This window comes from Centroberyx gerrardi, chromosome 24 (assembly GCF_048128805.1).
Source record: "Centroberyx gerrardi isolate f3 chromosome 24, fCenGer3.hap1.cur.20231027, whole genome shotgun sequence".
Classification (NCBI taxonomy): domain Eukaryota; kingdom Metazoa; phylum Chordata; class Actinopteri; order Beryciformes; family Berycidae; genus Centroberyx; species Centroberyx gerrardi.
In genome coordinates, this window is record NC_136020.1 from 10,446,881 (window position 1) to 10,466,684 (window position 19,804).

At 44.4% G+C, this 19,804-nt stretch overlaps 1 protein-coding gene across 1 annotated transcript in view; it reads right to left on the bottom strand.

Moving 5' to 3' along the window:
- The window catches only part of iqsec3a (IQ motif and Sec7 domain ArfGEF 3a), a 96,384-nt gene extending 77,646 nt beyond the window's left edge, over positions 1-18,738 (bottom strand). The window contains exons 1-2 of the mRNA XM_071905643.2: positions 18,176-18,738; positions 1,172-1,252 (exon numbers count right to left, since the gene is read on the bottom strand). Of these exons, the coding sequence (XP_071761744.2) occupies positions 1,172-1,252; positions 18,176-18,738 (644 nt within the window). The remainder of the gene's footprint in view (positions 1-1,171; positions 1,253-18,175) is intronic.
- Positions 18,739-19,804: the final 1,066 nt, after the last annotated feature.

Consider the following 19,804-nt stretch of genomic DNA (forward strand, 5'->3'; position numbering starts at 1 on the left):
GGCTCGTCAATTCTGTTTGAAGGGGGAAGATAATGCCTTGTCCGATAAAACAATCTTTTTGTTCTTGCTGATAAAGGTCTAGTTTTATAGTGCTGGGTTTTAGACTGTCTATTCAATACTAAATACAACGGCCTCAACTATACTGTGCAGTAAACTATATTTAAAGGTATAGCAGTGTGGAGCCACACAATGGTATGCATTTTACAACACTGTTATGCACAGTATTTTGGCTTATTTTGTGAGAATACTCACTGCTCAAGGCCGCCTGGCCCTAATATCCAACAGGAATAATTATGGCCTCAAATGATTTTTTCTTCTCATTTCCCCTGTGGATGCAAATTATCTTTATTGCACTAACAGCAGTACTTATGAAATGTCTTTTACACCTAAATCAAACTGACTATTTACACACTTTACCATTCAGTCTTTAGTGCATGGGGGGTATACTAGCGTTTGTGCACAATTGGAACTCAATATTTGACTGTGCGGGCATCAGCTCTGTCATTGTCGTGCTAATCTGACATATAAAAAGATAACAGCATCATCATCCCGCTTTGCTTTCTAAATTCTGTGTCATTTTTTCCAATTGTTCAATTTTCGTACGGACAATTCCTCCGAGGACTTGACCACTGTCCAGGAAATGGGATCTCGCTCTGATTGATTTGGAGATTACCACTGTGCTCCAGTGGATTTATCTTGATACTCTGACAAACATGGCAACACTGTGAAAATGGCAAATCACCTCCAGTGCATCTTAGAATCTCTCAGGACTCAATGTTGCAGCCTCAACAAGACCCAAAACCCAAGCTGATGTGACAAATGACATTTAAAACTGTGCAGTCACTCTCTCCCTGTCAGCGGGGTGGCTATTTTAAGACTGTAGGAGAGCCTGCCTCTTGTTCACTTTAGGGAAGAAGAGGACATGGAGAAGGCTAAGTCAGGTTGTCCAGATTGTCCCCTGGATCCCCCTGAAGCATTTACAACCACTTCAAGATGGACGACACTGCTGGGGTAGTTGTGTTGCCTTGGGTATCTACTGTAGCACCACCAATAACAGGAAGTATGGTAACTGGCTGCAATTAAGATTCAAAGAAAAGAAAAAGAAAATCGTTCAAAATTAAATCAATAAAAACACATTTGTGCTGGTGTGACAAGGATGCAGTGGTCTTACCTGGGGGCACAGGCAGTAGAAGTCTCCCCCTCAGGAGCCTCTGGGGCCGGGCAGCAGAACTGGTGGAGGACGGTTTGGTTTCTGTGGGAAGAAGAGGAGAAAAAGTAGGAAGAAATCATGAGGGGGTAGCTGTGTACTTTAAGGTGCAGGTTAAGAACTCCTGTCTTCTTCTGGTTATGACGTGGTACATACAATACACCTACACATACACCTTGAGAAGAGCTACGATTCATATTCACATCACTGATTATGCCCAACAATGATTTAATAAAAACTTATGTTCACAAAATTAGCATGATGCAGCTCTTAGCTTCCATCTGCTAGGTGAGTCAACAGATCAATTAAGACAGATTGTTGTAACTGAGTAATATGCTGTGCTCTAAAAGAACTACATACAATCCTAGTAAGAGAAAATGGAAGACAAAATGGATATCTTTTATTTTCAAGTAACCTACTGGGCGAGACTACCTTGCTTAGCCCAGATACAATGTTCCTACACTGCTCATTTTCAGGGAGACTTTCAGGATCACCATAGCACCAAGAAATCATTGGGCCAATGTGGGTTTGGTTGGCAATCTGAAGACAATGATGGCCGTTTTGGCCCACTGTTGGCTAGGTCGCATGATTTACAGCAATCCTACCAATGGACCAATGCAGGTCTAATGTTGGCATGGGTAGCTGGTTTTTCTTAACAAACAAGCTGAAGTTGGGCCAACAATGTTCTGATGTTGGCAAGGGTGACCATTTACAATCTAACAATCTACAATCTAAGTCACAGTAGCCACTGGAGTTTACCACATTTTACCAGCAAATGCTGCACCTCAAGTCAGGAAGGAGTAATTGTTGCCAAAGTAGATAAGGTGATGCTTTGTGTCTGGATAAGCTTATTAGCATTGCTTGTATGTTGCTAGTAACTAACGTTAGCTAGTAGTTAGAGGTTAGGTTAGCTCAGGTTGCTCTTGTCTCTCATTGTGAATATTGGTACTTAGCCTCCAGATCATATCTCTAGATCACACATATGTTCTTCATTTTCATTTGCTCTTCAGTCTACTTACAAAATACACACATGTAACTTTGCGGGTTGCCATTTTACAGTCAATGATATGTCTGAGGGGAAAAAATGAGCCTGAATGCCAGCAGTGACAGCAGTTTTCTAGGGAAGGTAAAGGTTACTCCTTCACTCCTTCAATATCATTTTAAGTCAGGAAATGTCGCTTTAAGTCGTTTTTTATTAGGCTATATAACTTGAAGCACATGGCTGATACATTAAACACAGTCACGCCAATCACAGCCGTCGTGGGGAACTGTCGACTGATCTGGTTTGAAAAGTTCACTTAAGCCCAGAATACTCTGTGACATTTGGTTGGTGTTGAACAATACATTAGATGACTGCAATTCACTGCAGTGGTTCAACTGCAAATACTGTGTCTAATACTGTGACTAAAAGAAGCTGCCTACCATCACTTTTACATCGGGTTCACTCGGAGGTCAGTCTAAAAGAGCCCAGCCACAACAAGATGACACACACACACACACACACACACACACACACACACACTCTCGTCCAGCGAGGTCTGTCGAACATAGTGGCCATTAGTTGAGAAGGGTGTATGAATTAATAATGTTTCAGTGCATTTGTTTTTAAATGCTACTTTAGATATACTGTTGCAAGAGAAGGTGATATTTACATGTGTTTTGACAAAATACAACCAAAGACCAAAGGGATATCAAATGTTAATGTATGTGTGTGTGCGTGTGTGTTGCTTTCCTCCCTCCACCACTGTGTCCTCTCTTTCGCTCTGATACCTCCTCAAATCATTCACATCTCTACGTTTTTGGCCTCGTCCTTCTCCTCCTCCGATGCGGTCCCTTCCCCCACTCCCCCTCTCCTGTCCCTCCGTCCCTGTTACACTGACTTTCCATCACTCTCCACACCTCCCCATCCCCCTATTCCGGGGGCCTACAGGCACGGTGTGTAACGCGGGGCAGGAATTTGCTCAATTACTCTTGCTGTCAGAAGATGCGGCTAATAAAAAGGGCCGCAGCATTCTCCTTCCCCTGGACACGGGACATGGAGAGGGAATGGAGAGGAGGGAGAGAGAGAGAGATAGGGATGTCGATTCCACCTCCATCTCTCTTTCTATCGCTCCCACTCCTGTTGCCTTTTTGATCATCTGCCCCTATTCTCCGTCTCCAATTCTTCATCTCCCTCTCTCTCTCTCTGCTCCACCACCTCTCTGTCTCCTGGGAGAGGGCAGAGAAAACAAGGAGACCCGTATGTCTTCTTAAGTACCTCATCCAGGGGCATGATTGCTGCCGTACCTCAGGAGTCCCCTCCCTCTGTTCCTCCTAACCACCCTACACTCTCTACTGTGAAGTGCACTACTTTATCACATGCCAAACCAGATACACAGGGTCCTTCGGAGATTTGTTCCCCGCGTATAAAGCACGAGTTATCGTTTTCGGACAAGCCTGCTTGGAAACGCACGAGGTGGAGCCCAAATTGCTCACCCGTGAAAGTGTAGATTGTTTGGTCTCAGTCTGTAAGGAGGGGGAGACAGAAAAAAAGAGAGAGAGAGAGAGAGAGAGAGAGAGGCGGAGGTGGGGGGGCATCTGACAGTAACAATAGAAGACAGTGCAGGGAGGGTACGACAGCTAATTAATTCCCATTGTTAATGGCTCCTCTAATTGTGTTCGCCTTAATGACCATGACACCGCTGTGGCCGTTTTTTAATAGGTCGAGAACACAGACAGTCGCAGAGGGGGCAGATTAGCGAGGAGCCGCCGAACACCAGAGCCGCGCGTTCACACAGATAAAGGATAGACGCTGCAGGACAGAGTGCAAAAACATGCAGGTTGATACGTGCCTATTTCAGTCGCGTTAATAGCGTTTTTTATTTACTTGCACATAATTTACAGACCTATCAACGTCGTTTCCCCTAATAAATATGCGCAGACCTCATCAAGCACCTCGTGAATTTTCCCTGAGAAATGAAGAATCGCATCCACAGTGGTCAGAGCCGAGAGCTGAGAGCCGGGCGCGTAGAAGCAGCATTATTCTTCAGGATGTATGACTGAAATTTTCATAATCGTAAACATGAAAACTTTTTTAATTGAATATATTTGGGGCTCGTGGCTATAATGCCTGCTTCTTATACATTCAGGACATCACTTGCCGGAGTATCCGTGTCCCTGCGGCGCGCGCGCGTTCATCATCTGAAGCGCATTCTTTCCCTCTAATGGTTCTCATTTTGACAGCACGGGAGAAAAAAAGCAGCGCTTGTCTGAATTTAATTAATGGGTGTTATTGGCGGGGAGGTGCGGTGTGGGGGGTGGTTGTCTGTGATGATGACACGCCGCTAGGTGATGCGCGGCCACGGCTGAATAATATCCACACAGGGCCAAATCGCAGCGACAACCCAAGGAGAAAGTGACGGGGCGGGGGGAACTTTTGAGTCTGTGATCTCACAGCAAGGCACTGTGGGCTGAAGAGGAGATGTGCTCGCTCTTTTTTCTCTTTAAGCACCTTGCTTTTGATTCCTCTTTACCTTATATCTCTTTCTGCTTTGATCTCCGGCTCTCACATTTTTCTCTCCATCTCTTTTGCCATCTTTCTGATCAGGTTCGCTATCACCTCTACGGCTTCCCCCCCTCAAAACCAGCTTGCAAGCCTTTTTCTAATGACTTTGGCTTCTGAGGGAACTTTTAAAAGGGCACATTTATGCTCTACAGATCACACATCTCCATCCCAAACTGTGTAAAAGTGTCTTGATGATGTAGCTGCTCACGCCAGAAACAAGTTGTATTAATATGTACACAGACATGAGGCTCAGAGGCATGTGTTTTAGGCTATGCTTCACTAGGATTGGCTCTAGTGTGTGTGTGTGTGTGTGTGTGTGTGTGTGCGTGTGTGTGTGTGTGTGTGTGTGTGTGTGTCTGCTAGGAGACTAGGAGCTATCCATGGTTCTGATGTTTTTATTACAGCTCTCTCTCTCTCTCTCTCTCTCTCTCTCTCTCTCTCTCTGTGTGTCTCTCTCTCTCTCACACACATTTAAATACTTTATTCGAACCTGCTTATTCACATAACAGCAACGGATTCAAATATTTCAAGGTTCTACACACACACACACACACTAATACACACACACACACTGCCACCCATTCCTATGTTCAGGATTACACCAACATTTCCACTATAAGGCATCAACATGAACCTTTCTGTGACCCTCTGGAAGACTACACACCCCTTCCTCCAACATCACAGACACACACACACACACACACAAAGTGCACACTGTTTGATCAATGTGGGTGTGGTGCTGTGGGTGCTGAAGATTAAACTGAACTCACATGACCTGCTTTCTGATCTTCCACGCCACTGACTCAGTTCACCTCATGGCCTAAGCCCCTAATACCGCCTATAATAAATCTATAAGCTTTTATAAGCTCTTCCACACACCGGATCTGTTTAAGGGAGAGTGTAATCTGTGCGGTTTCATCGTATTTTGTTCTAACTTCTCGTGTCTAATGTGTTTGTCGATGCGCTCCTCCTTGCGTTGAATTCAGCTTTACTGTGTCAATAGCACACTGGCTGATTCAGTGCGGCTCAAGGCGAAAAAGATCTGTGCACACTGGAGTGATACACTTTGAAGCATGGGACAGACGAGAGAGAGCAAGAGCAAGGGGGGGTGAGAGGGGGAGAGGGGAGAGGGAAAGAGAGAGGGGAGGGGGATCAAAGCTCACAATAATTGACGGATTAGTATTTCACAGACCATTTCCTTGGCAGACGGGAAAAAAAAAATGCTGTGAACATGTTCACTCACTGAAATAACATAATGCAGAGTATTAGAATCTGCCCCTGAAGGCCAAACATGGCAAATACAAATACCATTGACCTTGGAGGTAGCAAACATATTAACAATAGTAGTAAGACTGAGGCCATTTAGATTGCTTGGCTGCTTGCTTAGAAAGGGATTTTTGAGTTCTCTGTTGCCATTATTTCAATTCCATGTTGTTTTTGGTGCGACCTCTTTGGAATAAATCCCTTTCAGAGTCAAGGTCAAAGCAAAAGCAGTCTTTTCCTATGTGGAAGAAAAAGGAAGAGGGCAAAAAGGGAAAGAAAAATGTTTAAATATAGCACCAGTAAAATATGACGAAATTAATCCTGAGCAAAATAACTTTCCTTAGAGAATGGGTTTTAAACCAAGGACTTCTGCCAGTTATGATTACCTGAGCAAAAATAAAAAGGCAACCTCACATTTTTTTGGCAACAAGGCATTGTGAATAGGCAAAGAGATCACTCACATCCTCAAGATTCATTTAGGTCAGCTAAATACATTACAGGCATTACACCAACTTACACAAGTCAACTTAACACTTGGCAAATAGTACTAGAAGCCTTTTGATAACGCTAAATCAAAAAAGACACTCAAAATGATTTTGTAATACTTCACTTCCATTTGGCAAATTGGCAGTCCCCGTAAGTGGTAGTTTATCACTGCGGTTTACAGGCGAAAAGTGTGTGAGGCTTTCTGAGAGAAGAAAATCAAACACACACACACACACACACATACCCAGAGCTCAGTGCTGTGTGAGGGTGTGTGTGCATGTGTGTATCTCTGTGAGGTGAAAATGATGCATTAAACATGTTTGTCTCTGCATGGAGTGGATTATTATTTGAAACATATCCTTGAACCAAGCCAGATATCTCTTGGATGAGCACTGCACCGAGCTTCTGCACACACTCACACACACACACACGCAAACACACACACACACACACACATACATACATACATACAGTATATGCACAAAAACACATACACTTTTCTTTTTTCTGTCCTAAAAGCTCACCATATCAGTTCCTTTACACACACACACACACACACACACACACACACACACACACACACACACAGTGAATTAATAAAATAAGCTTCCTTGAAAGGCTTACGTCAGCACGGACTCTTGGGCCGTCCCAGGCGGCTTAGCTTGCCTACCACAAGAGAAAGTGAGAGAGATGGAGATGGACGAGAGCGCAAGACCAATGTTCCCATGAGAAACCTAACAAAGAAAGGGAAAAAATACATTTCGTCCTTGTATTCAGCGCTTTAGAAAACTCCTCCAACGATGCAGATGCGAGGAAAGCTGCAACGACTCACTGCTGGACTCACTTTCTCTCTTTCTTTCTCATCTCATCATCTCTCTTTCCTTCTCACCGTGGCCTATTTTATTCCATTGTGGGATTTGTACATTTAGACACGGTATGTATGGAAGTATTTCCCCCTCCATATCATGTCTGTCTGAAAAAGACAAGCATCCGCCTCTTGAGATCTCAGCTATAGTAGTCTATGTATGTAAGCTGGTGGCATATTGACACTCCAGAAAAAGGGACAGAAGGGCTGAGAAGAAGGACGGGAGGCGACAGTAACACTTTGCCGCAATCCAACTATAATATGCGTGAGCCATTTGACGCTTTTATTCCCGCAGATAACTGGCCAGACGTAGACAATGTGTCATCGCATCGAGATATTTCCAGCACAGCTACAAAGGGGTTTGATAGCAGAGAATGCTTCAGCTGTCTCGAACATCAGCAGCAAACATCAAATTTTGGTGTCAGTCCCTCAGAATCAAAGAGAAAGGGCTTCTTTCTGGAGCCGCCATTTTGCACCGATGTTCAACAATCATACAGGGAGAAATCCATCGTAGAAGAGGCAGAGAGGCCAATTTCTCAATTTTTCCATGGAGCCATTGAAAAAAAAACCTACTCCCATCAGCTGCACCCTCTTCAATACAACACAAAAAGTAGGCTTTGATGGGGAAGGCAAAAAGAGGGAAGAAGGAGAGTGACAGAACGACCAGAGTGAACCTCAGCCGGGCGTTCGCTCATTGGATAATGGGGTTCAAGACCGACACTGAGCTGGCTTTCTTTCTACTGGACAAGTTAGTGATATAACATGAAGTGTATCAGAATGTGTTTTTTAATCAGCTCTTTCCAGAACAATGTCGTCTTTGCAATAGTATTGTCACTACCACTAAGGGACTCAAGGGTTCGCCAAAGTCATCGAACTTCAAATTCTACTGGTAGCGGCTTTTAAAAGAAAAACAGAAAAGAAAAACAGTGTAAAAGAAAAACATTGAAATTGCAGTCAATGGTTGTGCCATGAAAGCAGTAATGTTCTGGTTACCCGTGGTTCTGCTATTTTCATCTGATCTCCAGCTGGTGCCTTCACTACTGAGCCGTTTTATCGAGCCGCGCTGCGTTGCTGCAGGGCCATTTGGAGAAGAGCTGGCAGTGGGTCAAATTTCACAGATATTTCCACGCTTCACGCTGTTGCTTGACAGCTATCGAACGCACATGGCTGTCAAATATCAGCCAGGGCGTCGGCTGATGAGGAAAAGCCCATCTTCTGGATCAGCAACGGCAGCAAATACATTTTGCATGGAAATTAATTATTTTCATTTATCTCTGTCTTCTAATTTGATTATAGGAGCAGTGCTGAAACTCACTGCAAAGAGCCTGAATGATTGTGAATGGTGCTCCTGGCACACACACACACACATAAACACACACATGGGTACATTGTGCAAATGAGCAGCTGTGGGTGAAACCTCCAATCCAGATGAGGCCTTCAGAGTTAGTTCCTGTCCCCAAAATCCTTCCTCTTTAAAATATGCACATGATCAGAAATGGTAATTTTGCTCTTATTTGCAGTCTGGATGTAGAATTTTCCTCACCGGCCAAAATTGGAATGAGGGCCCACGGAGAGGAGGATGATGATAGCAGCTAAAGAGTCTCGCTAGAATATTCACATGATGAATTGACTCAACCACTGAAGAAAAACATTATCATCATGTAGTATTACACGAAAATGCGCGAAAAAACACATAATGCAAGAAAAAATGCTTGTTTTGTTTTATCACCACTTTCGTTATTAGTATTTTGATTAGAAAAAAAAGTAAACAACTTGGGTGTCAGAGAGCAAGGACAGATTCTCAGAGGATAACAAGGAGTAGGAAGAGAATGAGGAGGAGAAAGCATATTGGCAAATGATGGGGAAGACATGACCAAAGGAAACAAAAAATCTTTCCACATCATCCACCTACAATGACTCCCTACCTCCAATTCCCATAATCCTACACTTCTGACTCATCCAAACGTCATTTCCGCCTTATCTCATCTCATTCCCCTTTTTTGGATTTGTTCTGAGTTGAACCCTCCAATCACGTCACTGCTAGAGTCATCGGCTCCTCCCCCTGGCACTGCGTACCTGATGATGTAATCGCGGGGTCAGGGGGTTGACAGGCGGGCGTTGATGATGTAACCAGAGTGCCGGGGAAGGACAAGATGCTTTTACGGTCATCTGAATGTGAAGAGAAGCTATTATGTGATAAACACAAATGCTTACTAAATGCCACAAATAACACACCAACGACACACACACACACGCGGATGCACACACAAGCACACAAAGAGACTTGCTCTGTTGGTTAGTCATTTCTACCAGCGGCCTCCAGGAAAGGATGAATTCTTGTTTGACAGTATCTACAGTATCATCAAGCAAAAAACTGGAAGAAAATCTGGTCAGGGGCTGGTTAGAGACTTCACATATATACAAAGAGAGAAAGAGAGTGTGTAAGTGGATGAAGGAATGAGTGTCTGTGTGTGCGCATGGCTGCGTTTACATGAATGCATGCAAATGAATGAGCGGGTAAGTGATTAAATAAGCGAGAGTGGATGTATCTTGTTTTTACACACACACACACACACACACACACACAGTACAATACATCATGGCTGAGGCATGGTGGAGGGTTTGTGTGGACGGATGTGCTGAGAAGACGAGGAAAGCCTATTGGACATGCCGTGTCTGTTCCGATCAGCAATGCAATGCCTTGCAGCCTTAGGTAGATGGCTTTCAACATTACTCTGGGTCATGAATTTAACCATACCTGACATTTCCTGGGAGAGCGTGTGCGTGTGCGTACGTGTGTGTGTGTGTGTGTGTTTGTGTGTGAGAGTGTGTGTGTGCGTCAGCGGATATGCAGATTATGTTGGATAAAGTAAAGAGCAAAGGCTGACAAATGAACACAAGCGGACAAATGTGAGACTATATATATATGTATATACTGTATATTACATGCTTTGCCTGTGGAGAGATATAGGGAATTTAGTAGGCTGCATGTGCCAAATGGAGACTAGAGCATGCACGTGCACACACACACACACACACCCGCAGGCACACACACGCTGCAAAACAATTAGAATTGTCTGTTGAGGGATTTTCAGCACTAAGCTTTTAGGAGGTGAAATCTCTTTGACAGATGGGTGGACATTTTTCCAGAACTCCACTGTTCCTACTTTCAAAGACCCAGTCCCTGTGCTGCGGAGGTCACAAGCTCACTGACCAATGAGCGTCTTCTGTGTTTTTCTGCCCTTGAGAAATTCCACCATCTTAGCACCGGCAGACGGACAAACACAGAAGTAACACATTTTAAAATGATGCATGAATTTCAAGACATCTGCGAGTGTAGGTTGGGTCAAACCATCTGTTTCATTTCAGCAGCACATATGGTAATAGCTGCTAATAGCCAGCTAATACCACATGTTGTGTTGAAACGCAAAACAAAATGTGTTGCAGAGCTTTTGTAACAGTGTGATGCGGGGGGGGCATATCGGCATCTACACTGACAAATTATTTACACTTCTGCCTGGAAAGATACAACTGAGAACTGGACCGGGTGGTGTGATTGTTAGTAATTAGCTGTTAAACTGCCAGGCTCCTTAAAATCTCATTGTACTATATTTCCAACCAGCCTCCTCTTGCATTTCAGTGTAAAGGAGAGATATATGGGGACTTTTTGATAACAAACTGAAGTGAAGTGTCTTTCAAAACATACTGAAACTTGTATTTGACACCATAGTATTTTTAGATATTCCCATTGGACTAAAAGATTCCAGGCAAAATAATAGTAATAATAATAAAAATATAAAAAAGAACAGTAAACTGTGTGCATGTAGAATTCAGTTGAAATAGGATCGAGAAGGAGGAACGTAATTCCCTCTTAAGCTTTGATTATTTAACAATACAATGTTAAGATAATGCAATCAGATTGAGTGACACCAGATCTGTTAACATAATGCAATCAGATTGAATAATGCCGGATGACAACATTGTTTGTATTTCCATTTGATGTAACTCTGAAATATTTGGAGTGCATACTAATGACACATACTCTCCATTGATTGCCCATTAGGCCTACTGTTCATTTGCATAAGAAAACCAGAATGCATCACTTAGATGTGTGAATAATCTACCTCCAACCATGGAGGAGGCGATCCACTATGCAGCTATTGTAACATAACATGACTAAGAGCAAAAGTTATTAAAATTCTCCGCAGACCCACGATGTTGGCGAGCGATATTAACATAGAAAGTGTGATGTCATCTGAAGCATCTGGAGGTGTCAAGGACGAGGATGACACATCTGTCTTTCAGCGAGTCGGCATGTTGTCCAAGTGACGGGGGACTGACAGTCAAGAGCCACATGCTTCAAAAAGCAGGGGTGAGCCAAACTTTGTCATTTTGATTGATTGGGGATCACAGAGGCAGAGGACGCTGGGAGGAAGCTGTTATAGCAAAAGTATGACAACATTTGGACTCTTCGGCCCTGTGTGGCTTTTCATTATCTTTTTTTAGGTTGCTCTGTCACTGCTATAAAATTGACAATCATGAGTTGTCTGTCAGTGTTTCTACCTACCTGTGCTACTTTCTCCATTATCATCTTCCCCTTTAGCCTTGAAAAACAAAACTTCTGGCAACAAGTGAAAGCCACAGCAAAGCAGTAAAAAATATACTGTCAATCAAAGGCTGCTGGCTGGCAAACTGTAGCCTTGCAGTTGGCACACATAATTACTGAATGGATCAACACAAATCCATGTTTGTATTTATATTGGTAGTTTAACAGGAGCAGAAAGAGTATGTGTTTGTAAGGGGATGAGTGATACAACAGGAACTAGGCTTCTGCAAGAGCCACCATTTTTCTGGGATTTTCCCCAAAATATAATTCTGGCTACCTAGGAAATTGAAAAAGAGGAGAGTTGAGATTTAAAGTAGAGATGGGCATTTTAATTGCATGATCCAAAATTTCTTCGCTGTGCTCCCTTCCACTGTCAGCCCCCGGCAACTACCCTTTCTATTCATTCTAATTCTATGGCATTTGCAGACATACTGTTCAAAATTCTGCGCTAGGTATAATTCAATTTAGTAATGGTGATATATATATGTTCACTAAATTGGATTATACCAACACCTCAGACCAGCAGCGTGTCCAGTTAGCCAATGCCTGAGTAGCTCATATCCTTTAGTGATTACTGTAAGGCACACACACACACACACACACACACACACACACATAGCTACATATAATGCAAAAAAAGACAGAAACGTATCCCACTTATCCCCTTACAAGAGCCCTTATCTTGTTCTCTTAACACCCCAGAACAAACACAAACACAATCCCAAAGATACACACACACACACACACACACACACACACATACATACACAAACACACTGCTGGATTACTGGCAACTGGGAGTATGTCCTCCGCCTTGCTCAGCGTGTGCAAGAAAACGGCTAATGTTCTACCAGGGAGTCAGGAATCACCCACCAGCTACAACCTCTGAGAAATGAAGCAATTTAAAAGCACTACACACCAAATATGATATTCATGATTTGGATTCCAGCAGCAGCAGAGCCAAGCCGCCCTGTCATAACCAAGCGAACGTGCTTCCCATTCAGACCGAGGGGAGGGGAAGGGGAGTAAAGAGGGGAGGTTTGGGGCAGAGGAGATTTCTCATCTCGGGCAGTGCTGCTGGGAAGGATTCTTAGAGGATTCATAAAGAGAGAGAGGGAGAGAGAGAGAGAGAGCGAGGGAAATAGAGTGGACCAGTGTTCCCATGTGGACCCACCACAACCATCAACCACCCATCCACTTCTCTTTCTATCGCTCCCACTCCTGCTGTCTTGTGAGAGGCAAACATACAGACAGACCGAGATCCCGGTTTTGTTTTCTTCCAGGCCCCAGAGATAAACAGTTGTAAACTTCAGTGGAAAGGAACGGAAGCATTTAAAAAAAAAAAAAACAATCTGGCATTGTCCAGCAAGATACACAACTCCATATGCTTTTGAGAGAGGCTAGCTTAGCTTTAGGATACCTTACCATTAGCTTAGCATGGCTCTAAAGGCCTAACCTTGCTTGTGCGTTGGTTTAGCACAGCTCGTTTAAAGTTACACTTAACTGTAAATGTATTATTTTGAGAAAAAAGCCTATAACAGATTTAGTTAAAGGATGGCGTAGCTTTGGACTAGAGCTATAGTACCTAGAGATCAAGGCTAGCGTGGCTCCAAAGGGTTAGCATAGCTGTGGAGCCACGGCTGTGCTGGCAAAGCTCCAGGCCCATTGATCTGAGAGCTTCAGAGCAAGTAGAGACTGCAGCATCCAGCAGGCACTCAGCAGGGCTACTTGCTAATGTATGACACATTGTGCGTGTGTGTGTGTTTGTGTGTGCGCACTCTGCTCCCCATCTTTAAGTGCCACCCCTATACCCCCCCCTTCATTCGGAGGGAGGCTGGCACTGGCAGGAGATGGCATACATTCTGCGCTCAGGTTGGTACGGGGCCAGTAGGAGGAGAACGAGGGCATAGAGGGAGCAGAGGGAGGGAGGGAGGGATGGGTCACGGCCAATGTGGAAAAACATGCTGGCTGCCAGGTGGCATGTGGCGTGTTTAGGTTGCTGTGCGTGTGTGTGATTTGTGTGTGTGAGAAAGACAGAGAGAGGGAGTTTAATCTATCTGGGCGTTTCTATGAGAGTGTGTGGGAGGCAGAGAAGCAGCAGAGAAGCACCTGGAGCTATATGAGAACCCCGGGGTTTCCACCTCAGGCAACAGGATTGCCGCCTATCAGACACGCACGCACATACACACACACACACACACACACACACACACACACACACACACACACACACGCACACACCGCCTCTCTCCCATGTAGTCTGTCACTCTTTTTCTCTCCCTCTTGAACACACAATCCAACTCTCATACTCAGACACTCTAGCACACACACACACACACACACACACACACTTGACAGGCCCCAAGAGTGTACAGAGAACCAAAGACCAGGGCGGACTGAAGGCTCCGGCCCCGGCCAGGAGATGGGGTAAGTGGAGGAGAGCAAGGAGAGTCATCAGCCTGATGGGTTGGAGGATGGAACGGAATACTGATCCAGACTGCAGAGGTGGCTACTGTAGGATAAAGCTGCTGATTACAGGAAACGAGAATAGGGAGGTGGTGTTGGGGGGGGGGGGGGTTGGAGATAGAAAGAGATGAGGAGAACAGAGAGAAGGGGGAAAGGACGGAAAGGCGAAAAAGACACAGCGGCGGCAGATGAAGGGACAAAGAGAGAGAGAGACGGGACAAGGAAGAGAAAGCGAATAATGAGGTGGACAAGGGTATCATTTGGAGGCTGGGAACGAGGAGGCAAAGATTGGGAGAGAATGAGAATATGAACAATGGAGGCTGAGAGAGTGGGAGTCGCAGTTGACAGAGAGAGGAGGAAGAAAGGGGAGTAGACAGGATTGCTGAAGGCCTCCCTCAGATCACATGGGCCCCTTAAGAGTCTTTCTCAGACAGAGTAACACGATTGCAATGCAACACTTCAGGCTCTCAGTCTGGGAAGTTTGAGCCTGATCAGTATACCAGAGACAAGGTCTGCTAGGGATGGAAACCACTTTCAACCACACTCATTGGTTGAAGTAGAAGGCGGCCTTGATTTGCATTCTTCATATCTGTGTTTTTTGCCAAATTACTCCAGTGGAGGAGATGAGTAATGTATGAGAACTGTAGATTTTGAGATTGAGCCGTTTTAATTTCTCTTTTCAAGTTTTGCAGAGGGATTTTCTGCTCCCATTCAATCAAGTAAAAAAGAAAACTCCCACAGTGGTGATACGTTGGAGGAAACAGTGGTTATATGTTTGAAATCCAATAGAAACAATCCCAGTATTCTCTGATAACTCATTCATTCATTCACTTACTTCTTCATTCCCTTGCTCAATCACTTACTAATGAACACGCACTTACATATAAACACACACACACACAGTGCCTCCTCATTAGTAAGTCGCTGCATGTCCCTGTCATCCGCCTGTTAATAGAAATGTATCACTTCTCCTGCGGCACTGACAGCACAGTGATACACCATCTTGTCTGACCAGGATCAATGCTCTAAGTGGAAATTACAATGCTGCTCCACGTTCCCTGCCTTTCATGTATCAGTGCTTTGTCATTAAGGGTAAGATGCAGTACAGTATGCTCTCTCTCTCTCCCTCTCTCGTTGTTCATCATTCTGCAGAACTGTCAGAGGGCACGGCTGCTAAATCACAAAGGAACCTACTCATTGAATCCCCCCCTTGACATTTATTTTGTACAGCTCATAATCTGTCTGTGTCTGTGTGTGTGTGTGTGTCCATGTGTGGGTGAATTGATGTGAAAAAGGTTAGTTTTGTATGTATGCATGCTAATGTATACTATTCCTGACCGGTGCTCTTTAGGAATTATGTCTTAATGGCACGATGAATCAATCTGGATTAACCGACACAATGCAAACGCAGCCGAATGGAACAGATGGGGCTCAGCTCGGAGTGTGTGTGTGTGTGTGTGTGTGTGTGTGTGTGTGTGTGTCTCTGTGTGTGTGTGTATGTGTGTGTGTCTGTGTGTGTGCACATTGCTCTAGCAGAGGCAATTCATGTGACCTTGATAGTCATGGCAAGCAAAGAACATTCAGCACCATGGACAGTTCTGAGACACACACACACACACACACACACACACACTACACAGAGAGGGAGCTACAGATGCCACCACTGTGAAGTCCTACTTTTAACTGAACGCGCTACATGAAATACTGTAAAAACTTCTGAGTGATTGCTTTGCATGCAAGAGGAATTGTTTGGCAACTTCAAGTTTTATCTTCTCATCAGCTGTCAGAAAACACAAGGAATGCTCTGGCAGTCACTTGATAAGGAGATGTGCTTTGAGTTACATTATACCTCCTCAGTTCTACTTTATGGCATCAGAGAAAGACAAAGTGACAATCGCTGCTGCAGTCCTAATGGTGGAGAAATGCAGGAGGGATAGTCCTATAATGACTGCCACTGTATATCCATTGCCGCTGTATTCGAGTGCAGTTGCAGCCCACAATCCACTCAATGCCCCAAAATGGGAATAGACAGTTTGAGTAATAGAATTCAGATGATAGAGTCTGTGCCACCAATTTTGGGTGCTGCCAAAAAGACGACATTGATGCACAACATATCCACACACAAGTTGATTCACAGCTTATCAAGGCTTATCAGGGCTTCTCAAGTGTCTGTTTATTATCTGTTAACTGTTTAAGGTGATTTATAAGCTACCATTAATCTCTGCCTGTCTTTACATTCATTCCACCCCAAACCTGCTCTTCCTAGTGTAGCATCTCCCATCTATTGTCTTAGTGAGGAACAATTAAGTTGTTTTACTCCTCCCTTGAAACTCCTAGATGGAGCCTGAGCAATCTCATTTCCATAGGTGTTTTCAAAGGTGTAGATGCAAACTGTCCACATTTGAAATATGGATTTATGAGTTGATGCTTTGTTTGTTTTAAAATAGCTGTTTTCAATGTCACCATGCTCTCCTGGCATTTATGATATGCCAACCCATAAAAAAGTGCAGCTCAAAAATATTCAGCTCATTTCCCATTATAAGTGTTTTATGGCATAAGGGGACATAGGTTTTATTTACAGATTATCTTAAATTTACTGGAATGGCACCAACTCTAAAGGGACTAAGAAGGCAGATTATTAAAATATTTCCTGCCACTACTTATATATCATTTGATAGATCTTCTGTTCTGTTACCAGAATCATTTCACCAAAAATGTCATCTTTCTTCGTGTCCAGAGTAGTGACAGTCTATTAGAATATATTATCATCTTGGAGTAGAATTAACCAACCACCATTTTGAAGTGCCAGTGCCTTGGTCCTCAAAATCAATATCTATCAATTAAGTATTCCCATGTTCAGTTGATTTAACTTGGAACATCTGAGTAGTGGATAATCTGAAAATAGGCCTACAGGAGAGACTTGAATTACCTATCAGAAAATTAAGCCTCAGCCTCTCTGGGGATGTAAAATTAATCAAAGGGAAATCAAGTTCATTCAAGTGCACTGGGCTGTTGCTATGGTTATACTTCCATAGAAAAAAAATCAATATAGGAATCCTATAGGGACTTATAAACAGTGATTGTATACTACATGGAATTTTTTGGCTCCTATTATTGTATTACTATAATATTTTCTGTGTATATTTTTGACCAATGGGAGCTGAATGCTATTTTAAGGTTTTGCTGTGATATTTGTATAGCATCCTTCTAAAATGTATTATTAGATTCCCATAGTTATTTTTCTGAAGGGGTTGCCAGCTGATACGCTTACATGGTTCTCAACCGAGATAACATTATAGCTTAGGCGTTTGAGGGTATCACATTGTTTTCTGGCCAAATGCAGTTACTATATATAGGCTAGAAATTATGCCAGAGCCAGCACACTGCAAAAAATATCCATCTTAATAGGTCACTTAATCTAATCTCGAGTCTTACATTCGTATTTTATGAGAAAAAGAGTGGCGAAAACTGTCAGTGGGGTGAAATGATTCACTTGTTTTCGGTGCTGTTTTCGCCTATTTCAAGATTTTTTTTTAACCAATTTCTTGAAAAGATAATAATCTCACTTCAGAAAATCCCTGAGACAAGTTAATTTGCACTGGAAACTATCTCACCCCGCTGGCAGACGTTTTCACTTTTTCTCCAGGAAAATAGCCTGAGATTTGAACAGTAAATAGGTTAAATGTCTCGTTAAGATGGAGATGTTTTTTTGCAGTGCACGGCATGAAAGCTACTCACTCTGCTTTCCTGGCCAGTCCAACGGAGCGGCAGAGAGCGGTGGGAGTCTGCGGAACCAGGGACTTGCAGCAGGGGCTTCTCTTGTCGTCCTCGGCGGAGTCCGGGCTCGCCTGGCCCGTTTTGGGGGACTGCGGCGAGGTGGGGACTAGCTGCAGCTGGTGCGGGTGGTGGGAGGTCGGCGCAGGAGCGGTCGGATGCTGCTGAGGCTGGGCCGACAGACCTGGGATCTGCTGCTGCGGCGGCTGCTGCTGCGCCTGCTGGCCGGGGTGAGCCGCGGCTTTGTTGCTCCCCGGGTGCTGATGGAGGTGGGCCGGTGCCTGGGGACTGGCGCTGCGGTGGGTCGGGTGGTGGTGGTGGTGGTGGTGATGCTGGGGGGGCTGGTGGACGTACTGATGGGGGTCCCGCAACTGTCGGTTCTCCCCTATCAGGTCCTCCACCTTTCGCTCGAGTTCGTCGATGCGTTGGCGCTGCGTCTGGATCAGGCTCTGCTGGTTCTGCACGATAGTGGTGAGCTCCTTCAGATAAAGAACGGCTTTCATTGGGTTATCCAGCAGACTCTCCATTACTGTTTCTCTCTGCGGCCCTCTACCCCGCTATTTTGACTCTCTCTTCGGCTGTGTCTGGCGCGGCGATCCGTCGATGGGGCCTCTGCACCGTGCGTAACCTGGATGCTCGGGCGGCCGTCTGACGCTTCTGTGCTCGGAGGCTCCGGAGTGGGTAGATGCGTAGTCTCTCTCTCTCTTTCTCTCCCTCTCTCTCTCTCTCTCTCTCTCTCTCTCTCTCTCTCTCTCTCTTGCTCTCTCTCTCGGTCTCTCTCTCTCTCTCTCTCGGTCTCTCGCTCTCTCCGTCTCTCTCTCTCTCTCTCTCTCTGTCTCTCTCTCTGAGAGGATGCGCTGTGAGGATGCCAGAAATGGTGCTGATGCAAGTGGGGGATCAGCATCAGCGGAGTGAGGAGGCGGAGCCGTAGTGGACCAGTGATGTCAACACGCAGGGGAAACAGTGAAGCGTGTTTTCCAAGTCTCACAAGTCAATAAATCCATGGTCTTTGCATCTCATAGCCCCACATGATGGAGATATGCTCTAGGGAGCTATGCTCTAGTGTGCATGCTCTCTGATGCTGCAGGATCGCTCCAAATGAGTAATTCTGCACTTCTAAAGCAGGACAGATGCAAGGTCAGGGAACTTCAGTGCCTATCACTAAACCATACTTATTCATACCAATGCCTAAAGGAATTTTCACACTATTGAGCTGAACTGGACTGCATGCCTGGTCACCCATTCATTTCAGCCCTTTGAATTTTGCAATGTAAAGAAGTGGCAAGTAAGATGCAAAAACAATCTGGTTTCATTATTTCATTATGGCAGATCTCTACAAAATGCCAAGTAGGTATATAGGCCAATAAGATTATTATTTCATTTATGCATATAGCATGATCTGCCACCCAAACTGAGTCATGAATGTTCATGAGTCTTTCTAATCGATCTTCTCCCCTTCCATTTCCAACCACCTTAGAAGATAAAGCCGACACAAGGTCAGATAGGATCCTTTTACAAACTGATCTGGTCTTTCACAAAGTCTGGTGAAGAGTTGCTTTCAGGGCTTCAGTGTGACTTCAGCATGTGAATTAG